This window comes from Propithecus coquereli, unplaced genomic scaffold (genome assembly GCF_000956105.1).
Source record: "Propithecus coquereli isolate 6110/MARCELLA unplaced genomic scaffold, Pcoq_1.0 Scaffold28, whole genome shotgun sequence".
Taxonomy (NCBI): domain Eukaryota; kingdom Metazoa; phylum Chordata; class Mammalia; order Primates; family Indriidae; genus Propithecus; species Propithecus coquereli.
In genome coordinates, this window is record NW_012148396.1 from 11,963,935 (window position 1) to 11,974,263 (window position 10,329).

General features: G+C 50.0%; 1 protein-coding gene across 1 annotated transcript; it reads left to right on the forward strand.

The window, feature by feature from the left end:
• The first annotated feature begins 4,242 nt into the window (after positions 1-4,242).
• On the forward strand, positions 4,243-8,379 carry ZNF707 (zinc finger protein 707). The gene is made up of 3 exons (XM_012648000.1): positions 4,243-4,356; positions 4,751-4,864; positions 6,625-8,379. The coding sequence occupies exons 1-3, from the start codon at positions 4,323-4,325 to the stop codon at positions 7,476-7,478; spliced, it is 1,002 nt and encodes a 333-aa protein (XP_012503454.1). The 5' UTR covers positions 4,243-4,322; the 3' UTR covers positions 7,479-8,379.
• Positions 8,380-10,329: the final 1,950 nt, after the last annotated feature.

Consider the following 10,329-nt stretch of genomic DNA (forward strand, 5'->3'; position numbering starts at 1 on the left):
AAAAAAAAAAAAAATGGAAAAAGGACTTGAATAGACATTTTTCCAATGAAGAAATATAAATGGCCAATAAGCACATGAAAAGATTCTCTGCTCAACATCACTAATTACTACAGAAATGCAAATCAAAACCCATAATGAGATACCACTTCATACCCATTAGGATGGCTACTGATGTGAAGAAAAAAATGAAACAAATAAAAAATAGAACTCAAAATAGAGAAATAACAGGTGTTGGTGAGGATGTGAAGTCAGAACTCTGTGCACTGCTGTTGGGAATGTAAATAGTTCATCTCCAAAGGAAAACAGTATGGCTGTCCCTCAAAAAGCTAAAGGTAGAATCACCACATGATCCAGACATTCCACTTCTGGGTATTTACCCAAAAGAAGTGAAGACAGGAACTCAAACAGATATTTGTACCTTCATGTTGATAGCAGCCCAAGTGTGTATCAATGGATAACAAAGTGTTGTATATGCATACAATGAATACTATTCATTCACAAAAAGGAATAAAATTCTGACACATGCTCCAACATGGATCAACCTGCAAGACATTATGCTTAGTGAAATAAGCCAGTCACAGAAGGACAAATACTGTGTGAATCTACTTACACGAGGTACCTGCCGCAGTCAAATTCATGGGATCAAAGTAGAATGGTGGCTGCCAGGTGCCGCGGGAGGCGAGCATGGAGAATTGTTTAATGGGTACAGAGTTTCTGTTTTGCAAGATGGAGAGAGTTTTGGAGATTAAATACCCAGAAATGTGAATGTACTTAACACTACTATGCTGAACACTTAAAAATGGTTAAATCGGCAAACTTTGTTACCTGTATTTTACCACAGTTAAAAATCATCCTGAAGAACATTTGGGAGATTAAAATAAAATAAAATCTTGCCATCGAAGGTAAGAGATGGGAGGTCTGGGGGGCGAAGGGGGTTGCCGCCCGGACTCCAGGGAGGCGGTCAGCAGCCCGCGTGGAAGGATGGCTGCACAATGCGCGTGGAATGACGGTGCCAGAAGGGCTGCACTAGCACGTCCCAGAGAACGGACTTTGGCCTGGAGGATACCTGATGCAGATGGACAGTGGGGGAGGGCAACGGGGAACGCCAGGCGCTAAAAACTCGGAGAGGTGGGGCCGTGTCGTCCCAATCCCCGCACCCGAAACGCCCAGACCTTGCGTGCGCAGGAACAGTGACCAGGGAGGAGCCGAGCCTTGACAGTCCCGGCGGGGCGGAGCCGTGGGCTGGGCGGGTGCCGGGTCGGCCTGCGTGCACCACCGAGACGCGGGCTCCTAGAGGGGGCGGAAGTGGCTTCCGGCGGCGGAAAAACAACTTCCGCTCGGGAAGTTTGTAAAAGTCCGAGCGGCCGGAGTGGCGGCGTGGGCACAGGACCTGGCTGAGGGCGCACCGCTGGTGAGTGTGCTGGGTCCGCCGCACCGACCGTCGCCGCGAGTACCTGGTGGTCGGGGTTCCTGGCTGACGCCTCCAGCTCTGCGGCCACCCTGTGCGTGAGGGCTGAGGGGACGCAGCGTAGCGGCAGCTTCGCGTCGCCCTGGAGGTCGCGAGTGCCCCTGACTAACTCAGGTAGTTCCTCGGTCTCTTTCCAGCTCACGTTCCCCTCCTTGGCCCTCACTTCTCCAGGTTTGTCAGGGCCAGGATCCATCTCCTCTTCGAACTGGACTCTCCCCATTACCCCGTCCGTGATCATGGTCTCAGCAGTCCATAGGCAACTTCCAAATCTGTCTCCTGCTCCAGTGAGATCCGGACACTTATGTCCAGCTGCCTACTAAATATCAAAAACAGCCAAAGGCTCGTCCTGCCCCAGGGTGAGCTCCTATAGTCTCCACACCCTCACCCACTGGTCCGCCACGAAGGGGAGAAGGCTGAGACGTCTCCGTCCTCCTTGCCCATGCTTAAGCACACGGTCAGTCCCGGGTGTGTTAACTCCTCGCCATTCCCAGCCTCCGTGTCCCTATACCAGTCGCCTTCCGCTCTTACCTGGACTGTCTCTTAATGGTGGTCTCACTCTCTTCTCTTCACTCCCATCCTGTCTTGCCGTTTTCTGATTTGTTCACCACAGAGGGATCTTTTAAAAATGTAGCTTATCACGGTATTCTGTATTAAACTCTCACTGCATTTCACATGAAACCATAGCTCAGGATGCCGTGGGTAATGTGGTCCTTGCTTACTTCCTGCCATATCTCGAACAGTTCCCTCCCTTACTCTCTGCAGGTTCCTGAGTCCAGCCCATTTTGTAGCACAAACAGTGGATGCTCAAATGGGGGAGCTGTTCTTATATTTACCACTGTGGTAATTATTACTTGCTAGAGGAGCTCAGAGTTTCTGATTCACAAACTCTACGCGTAACCCATGAGCTCAATGTGCCTTTTCATGTGGTTATAGACTAGTGTATAACTTTTGTTGAAGTGTCTGTTCAAATATTTTGCCAATTTAAAGTTTATTTTTCTTTTATTATTGATTTGTAGAAGTTATCATTCTGGATGTGAGTTCTTTGTCAAATACATGTATTGGGAATATTTTCTCTCAATCTGTGGCTTGCCTTTTCATTTTCTTAACTGTTTTTCAATAAGCAGAAATTTTTATATTTGGTAAAGTCCAATTTATATATATTTTTCTTTTAAGATTAATGCTTTTGAGGATCCATGGGAGGAATCTTTGCCTACCCCAATGTTACAAAGAGATTGTCTAATTTTTTTCCTTCTAGAAGCTTTTAGTTTCAGATTTTACATTTAGTTCCATGATCCATCTTGAATTATTTTGGGGTGTGGTGTGAGGTAGGGGGTGTCAAGGTTAATTTTTCCCTTATTGTTCCTGCACCATTAATTGAAAAAAAATTTTTTTAAACCTTTGATGCCTTTGTCATAAAATACTTAACTGTATGTGTGGGTCTATTCCTGGACTCTATTCTGTCCCCTTATAATCAGGTAATGTAAGTCTTCTAACTTTGTTCAAGATTGATTGTTCGAAGTCTTTTGCATTTTCATATAAATTTTATAATCAACCTGTTAATTTTTAGGAAAAGCCTGCTGGGATTTTTGCTTGGAGTTGTGTTGAATCTATAGATCAGTTTAGGGAGAACCGAAAACTTAATATCCATAAACATGGGATATTTCTCAATTTATTTTCATCTTCAGTTTTGCTCAGCAGTGTTTTGCAACTGAGAGTAGAGGAGTTACATATCTTTAAATGTATTTGTAAGTATTTGATTTTTTGTTACTGTAAATGTTAAGTGTCCCAGTGGTGGATATTGGTGGTTTACAGAGCAGACCCTGCATGTGTGTCTGTGCATGTTGCCGGCTTTTCCTGAGTTCCCCTTAGTTCACTGAGCAGGCGGGGACTCTTGGGTCAGGTGGGGGTTCCCAGGCTGGTGGCCCCCATTCGTACTTCTCTGGCTCCCCAGATCGGCTGTTCCTGGCGCCCTGCATCTCCTCAGAGGGGCCGGCTCCTGCTGTTCCATGGACGAGTCCCAGGTGAGCCTATTGGCTGCCGCTGCTGAGTTTGGCCTCTCCTCTGTCCTGCAGGCTGTCATGGTCCCAGCCCACATGTGGGGAGGGGTCTGCAGCATTGTGCCTGTGCCCACCTTTTTGCTAGTTCTCTTTTATAGGGTGGGGAAAAAGAAAAGAAAATTTGATTTATTTACATTAAGAGTAGTAGATGTTATAGAAAACTAGGAAAATGTACTTGATTCTCTTAGGTGCTGTCTTGGGCCACTACAGCTGTCATGATGAAATCTCACAGGCAGGGGTGGTTTAAAAGACAGACGTTTATTTTCTCTGTTCTGAAGGCTGAAGTCCAAGATCAAGGTGCTGACAGATACAGTTTCTGATGAAGGCCCACTTCCTGGATTGTAGACAGTGGCTATCATGCGGTGTCCTCACACGTGTGTGGAGAGAGGGCCAGGGAGCTCTCCATTGTCTCATAAGGACACCAGTCTTATTGGATCAGGGCCCCCCATGACCTCATCTAACCTTAATTACTCCTTAGAGGCCCTATCCCCAAACGCAGCCACACAGGGCATCAACATGTGCATGTGGGGACACAAACATTCCGTCCATAACGGGTCTTCCCTGTGCTCTAGCTGTGGGCTTCTTGAAGTTCTTCCCCGTCAGAGACCATCTGCCTCCCTCCCCACTTCCTGCTCAGACGCAGGGTTGTAGCCTTCTCTCTCTGTCTCTCAGCACGGCCTGTTCTGGAGCTGTTTGTGTTGCAGGAGCGAGTGACCTTCGAGGACGTGGCTGTATACTTTTCGAGGGAGGAGTGGGAGTATCTGGACTCTGGCCAGAGGGCCCTCTACCGGGACGTGATGCTGGACAACTTCAGGATCTTCGCCACGCTGGGTAAGGGCCACACTGTCGCCTCTGGAGCCTGTCTGGTCCAGGTTGGTGTTGGGGGCTGAGGAGCTGGAAGTTACTGGCTTGGGTGTACAGAGGGCCCGGCCCACACCCAGTCTGATCAGGGTTATTTCTCAGGCTCCCCTGGAGGCAGCCTCATCTTCCTTCCTCAGACCCCACCAGGGCCTTCTGCCGGCCTTGGCGCCCCAGTGGGGATGGCGTCCACACTCCCTTCCCCCTTACCATCATTGCTGCTTTGGGGCAGCTTCTCCAGGGGATCCCTGTGGGCTGGCCTGGCCTCTCTGGGTTTGTCTTCTGCTCATCCAGAGCCAGTGTGAGCCCTGGACCTTTACTTGTCCTCTCTACAAATGAAACAGCACCTTTTCTCTTTTTTGAGAAGGATTTTGCAGCCCCAGACCAGACCTCGTCTCTTGCCTACAACAGTGGGATGAGCCATGGGTTGAAGATTGGGAGAGACTCGAGTCTCAGAAAGTACGGAGGGGTCCCTACCCAGGTGAGCACCACGATGGCTGGCTGGGCTGGCCCCTCTGTTCCCATGGCTCCTGGGGTGTGCACTCACCACACAGCACCAGCTAAGGGACACAAAATGGTTTTTTTTGTTTTTTTTTGTTTTTTTTTGTTTTTATTTGAGACAGAGTCTCACTCTGTTGCCTAGGCTGGAGTGCTGTGGCATCATCCTAGCTCACAGCAACCTCAAACTCTTGGGCTCAAGCGATCCTTCTGCCTCAGCCTCCCGAGTAGCTGGGACTACAGGCATGTGCCACCATGCCCGGCTACTTTTTTTTCTATATATTTTTAGTTGTCCAGCTAATTTCTTTCTATTTTTAGTAGAGACAGGGTCTCGCTCTTGCTCAGGCTGGTCTTGAACTCCTGACCGCGAGCGATCCTCCTGCCTTGGCCTCCCAGAGTGCTAGGATTACAGGCGTGAGCCACCACACCTGGCCACAAAATGTTTTCTAATGATAGAGACTTTAGCAACACACAGTGGCCACCATGCTGCTACACCAGTGGACATGACCGTGTGCCAGGGGCTGTATGGTCTGGGGCAGGAGGAACAGTGCGCAGCTTGGGTGGAGCCTGAGGCGGTAGGGTGACACTGAAGGCTGTACCCCGCCCTGGTGCTGTCCTGTGGAGATCCTGAGTGTGGTGTCTGCAGCCTAACTGATGGCCACACGAGGTCACAGATGAGGTTACAAGCCCGACACACCTACTGAATGTGAGGGATGAGGGTCTCTGGCTGTGTGGCCTTGGGTGGGGACTTTGCTACTGGCACCTCTGTGCTCATTTGTGAAACTGGGACAGTAGCAGTGCTTCCTCTGTTAAATGAGGTGCTGGTCTCAGGGTTTGTTTTCTACTTTGGATTCTTTCAGAGGCAAAGTTAAGCAGCTGCATGAACAAGCTGGGGGCCTCCAGCTGGGGAGGGTATCAGGTCCCTGGTTGGAGGGAAGCTTATGGCTCAGAGAGTGCATGGCTCAGATGGCTCAGATTTGTGGCAAGCTCCCATGGCTTCCATGTGGCCACCTGGGCAGCCTATCCACCTACATGAACAGGACTTTGTGACACAGACAGACGCAGGTTTGTCCTAGGTGGTGTCTTGTTTCTGTAGGTAGGTTCACATGTGCATGCGCTATCGGGCCATTTAAACCAATTCACAGTACCCCATTGTGTCAGAAATACCTGACCACTACCTAGTGTGGGTGAGCATTGAGTTCATTTTACATTTTCCACTGTTTTTAGCTCATCTGTGTGCAGCTTTGAACACATTTTCTTTATCACTAATGTGCAGTGTTTTTGGAGTGAACTCCCTGAGTAAATTGAAATAAGTAGCTTCACATTTAGTAGCTTTTCTTTCTTTTTATTTTATTTTGTTTTAGAGACAAGGTCTTGCTCTGTCACCCAGGCTGCATCAGTGATGCGATCATAGCTCATTGTAAACTTGAACTACTGGGCTCAAGCGATCCTTCTGCCTCAGCCTCCCAAGTAGGTGGGATTACAGGCATGCACCACCGTGCCCAGCTAATTTTTCTTATTTTTTGTAGAGACAAGGTCTTGCTATATTGCCCAGGCTGGTCTTGAACACCTGGCCTGAAGTGATCCTCCCACCTTAGCCTCCCAAAGTTCTAGGTTTACAGATGTGAGCTTTCATGCCCGGCCCAGTAGCTTTTCTTTATGCTTTGCTGGATTGCCGCTGTGTGGCCTGGCCTGTCCATAGGGCCACCAGCTCTGTGTAAGTATGTCCATTTTCCTCCCTAGGGGCAGAGAAATCCATTAATCACAGGAGATGCCGTGATCGGCCAACTTGGGCTCACAAGAAAATCCACATTCAAGAAAGAGCCAAGGAAGGAATTGGTTTTAGGAAGAGCTGTCTGAACTCAGGTAATGTGCAGCTTCCTGGAAGTGCTTCAGAAAGGAAAGATGGTAGGCCTGCAGCTTTCCAGTGCAAGGTGCGTGGGAAGTGCCATGGGCATCGGCCAGGCCTCGGAAAGCCCCAGAAGCGCCATGCCTCTGAGCTCTCATTCATTTGTGGCACGTGTGGGAAGGTGCTGAGCTGCCACAGCCGGCTGGTTGCTCACCAGACGGTGCACACGGGGACCAAGTCCTTCGAGTGTTCCGAGTGTGGCCAGACCTTCAGGTGGGTTTCAAACCTTCTGCGCCACCAGAGAAACCACACGAGCGAGAAGCCCTTCCGCTGCGAGGTATGTGGACAGGCCTTCAGCTTGAAAGATCGTCTTGCTCAGCATCGCAAAGTCCACACTGAGCACAGGCCCTACTCGTGCGGTGACTGTGGGAAAGCCTTCAAGCAGAAGTCAAACCTCCTTAGACACCAGCTGGTGCACACTGGGGAGAGGCCTTTCTACTGTGCTGACTGCGGCAAGGCCTTCCGCACCAAGGAGAACCTCAGCCACCACCAGAGGGTTCACAGTGGGGAGAAGCCCTACACCTGCGCCGAGTGTGGCAAGGCCTTCCGGTGGCCCAAGGGCTTCAGCATCCACCAGAGGCTACACCTGACAAGGAGGTTCTACGAGTGTGACCGCTGTGGAAAAGGCTTCCGCCACCTGGGCTTCTTCACTCGGCATCAGAGAACTCACAGGCACGGGGAGGTGTAGAGGTAGAGGTGCCAGGTGTGCAGGTTCTGTACCACTCTGGTATTGGTTCTTGTTGAGGGGAGCTGCTGTAAGCAGTCATGCTTTATCTAGTTTGGAAATTCAACCTGGAAAGAAGCCACCTCAGTGCTCAGAGCTCCCCAGATCCCCCAGGAAGTTCTACAGGAAAATTCCCACATGGGAGAAGTGGATCCACAAGTACACAGGGGTGACAGTGGCAGCTGCTCCCATGGTGCTCAGCACCCTGGAGTGGCACCAAGAGCGTGTGCAGCCACAGAGCTCACCCCAGTCCCTGCTCAGATCAGAGAAGCACCTGTCTTGTTTTTACTCTCCCGCTGGCCCACAGCGGTCTGGGCTCAGGCACTCAGCCCCAGCAATGAGTGTCACTCGTGTGTCCTTTAACTCCTTTTCCTCCCAGCTCTTCGCCCCATGTGCGCTGCCCAGCCTATCTTCTCCTCTGTGTCTGTCTGCAAGGCAGCTGTGAGTGTCGCACAGAAGCAAGGCCCCTCCTGCAGCCTCACGAGGTGGGGCTCAGAAGTGAGCAGCTTTGTAATATCAAGCGCTTATTACCGCATTAAGGGAAGCTCTTAATTCACAGCCACAGCTGTGATTAGTGAACTCTGCTTGTGCGGCAGCATCCAGTCTGGTGGCTGCGTATGCATGTGTGTTGAAACCACATCGTCACAGCACTGCTTCTCTGGAGTGGCCTCTCTAGCTGAAACAGACTCTTGCCTAGTGGATCTTTGGTAAAACAGGATTGCATCTTGCTTTTTATTAATATTCATAAATGAGTGCAGGAAGGCTTTGCTCCCAGTATCATGTGACCACAGAGGAGCCTACATGGGTTCTGGGCAGCCCTGTCACCTCAGATCTGACCCCTTGCACCCAGAGCTGGGCTGAGCTGAGCTGGGGAGCCGAGACTGCCCACACTGCCGTCAGACCCTGTGCCTGGCCAGGGGGTGCGTGAGTGAGGGGTGGGGCAGAGGCCAGATTAGGCTTGTGAGAACTGGACACTTCTCACCAGACCTGGAACCATCGAGATGGCTCCCAGCCAGGGACTGCTTGGCACAGCCCTGGGTCCCCCTGCTTTCCGGGTCTTTCTTATAGTAGGTAAGATCCTTGCTGCAGCTACTACATGTGTGGGCTTTGTGATTGCCACAGCAGCTGCAAGTGCCCTGTGCTGGGTGGTTAGGTCAGGGCCACCATTGCCGCAGAAGCCTCCGCCCAGCTCTGGCAGTCAGAGCCTTGGTCACACTTCCAGGATTGGTGAATCAAGAAACTCTGGGCAGTGAGAGGTGGCTGTGTTCACCACAGGGTGTTCATGGAAGAGATGACCTCTTTGTTTTAAACTTCAGATGTCCCCGCTTATCTGGCCAGAAATAAAAATCTATCAGGTGGAGGTCACGGGGGCAGCAGCTCCTTACCCTAGAACTGGTGGGGGCTGAGCCTTTGCTTTGCTTTTGTTATCCAAAGAGTTGGTGAAGGATTTTGCTTTACTTGTTTTTATTTTTTTTTGAGACAGAGTCTCACTCTCTTGCCTGGGGTGAGTGCCGTGGCGTCAGCCTAGCTCACAGCAACCTCAAACTCCTGGGCTCAAGCAATCCTACTGTCTCAGCCTCCCGAGTAGCTGGGACCATAGGCACGCGCCACCGTGCCCGGCTAATTTTTTCTACATATATTTTTAGCTGTCCAATTAATTTCTTTACATTTTTTGGTAGAGACGGGGTCTCGCTCTTGGTCAGGCTGGTCTCGAACTCCTGAGCTCAGAACGATTCGCCCGCCTCGACCCCCCAGAGTGCTAGGATTACAGGCGTGAGCCACCGTGCCCAGCCTTTACTTGTTTTTTTAAGAATTCCAGCCAACAAATGAAATGTTGCAATAAGAAATGGGTTTATAGGCCAGGTGTGGTGACTCACACCTGCAATCCTAGCACTCTGGAGGGCTAAGGCAGGAGAATCACTTGAGGTCAGGAGTTCTATACCAGCCTGAGCAAGAGCAAGACCCCGTCTCTACAAAAAATAGAAAAATTAGCTGGGAATGGTGGCGTGCACCTATAGTCCCAGCTATGGGAGGCTGAGGCGGGAGGATCACTTGAGCCCATGAGTTTGAGGTTGCAGTGAGCTGACACCATTGCACTCTAGCTGGGGTGACAGAGCAAGACTCTGTCTCAAAAAAAAAAAAACAAAAAAAAACACAAATGAGTTTACAAGAAATAGGGGAAGAAGAGGAGGGTCTGCCCACCGAGCCAGGTCTGATGGGGAGATAGATGCTGCCAGACAAATGACCTTCCCCAGTCAGTCAGGTGTGAAGAAAAGTTGAGGGGCTGTGTGCAGCCCTGATCTGAGCTGCCCAGCTTTGAGAGGCACTTTTGAGATAGTCGTGAAATTTGAACATGGACTGCGACTAGGCCATAGTGAAGGATTTGTCGTGATGACAACACAGTGGTTATGTTCAACAGAGTCTTGATTAAGTTGCATTCTGACATATTTATGGGGAAATGGCTTGGGGCCTGGGATTTGCTTTAAAATTCCAATAAAAGGGGGAAAGAAAACAATATTGGCAAAATGTTTATGGTTGTTGAAGCTACAAGGTGGGTATGTTTGAACCTTTCCATATAGGATATTTGTAAATTTATTAATGCACACTGAAGATTGTTCAGACCAGCTGCTGAGTAATGAAGGTACAAGGCTGTGTCAGTCTGCACAGGCCGCCATAACAAAGCACCACGGACTGGGTGGCATAAACAACAGAAATTTATTTTCTCAGTTTTGGAGCCTGGAAGTCCAAGATCAAGGTCCCAGGGTGGTCTCTTTGTGATGAGGGTGCGCTTCCTGGTTGATAGAGGGTGTCCCGG

Excerpts from the sequence above, each read along its gene's own strand:
- ZNF707 (XM_012648000.1), top strand. The coding sequence starts at position 4,323 with ATGCTGGACAACTTCAGGATCTTCGCCACGCTGG. Across the intron at positions 4,357-4,750 it reads CAGGATCTTCGCCACGCTGG|GATTTTGCAGCCCCAGACCA; the intron begins GTAAGGGCCACA and ends TTTTTTGAGAAG. Across the intron at positions 4,865-6,624 it reads ACGGAGGGGTCCCTACCCAG|GGGCAGAGAAATCCATTAAT; the intron begins GTGAGCACCACG and ends TTTCCTCCCTAG.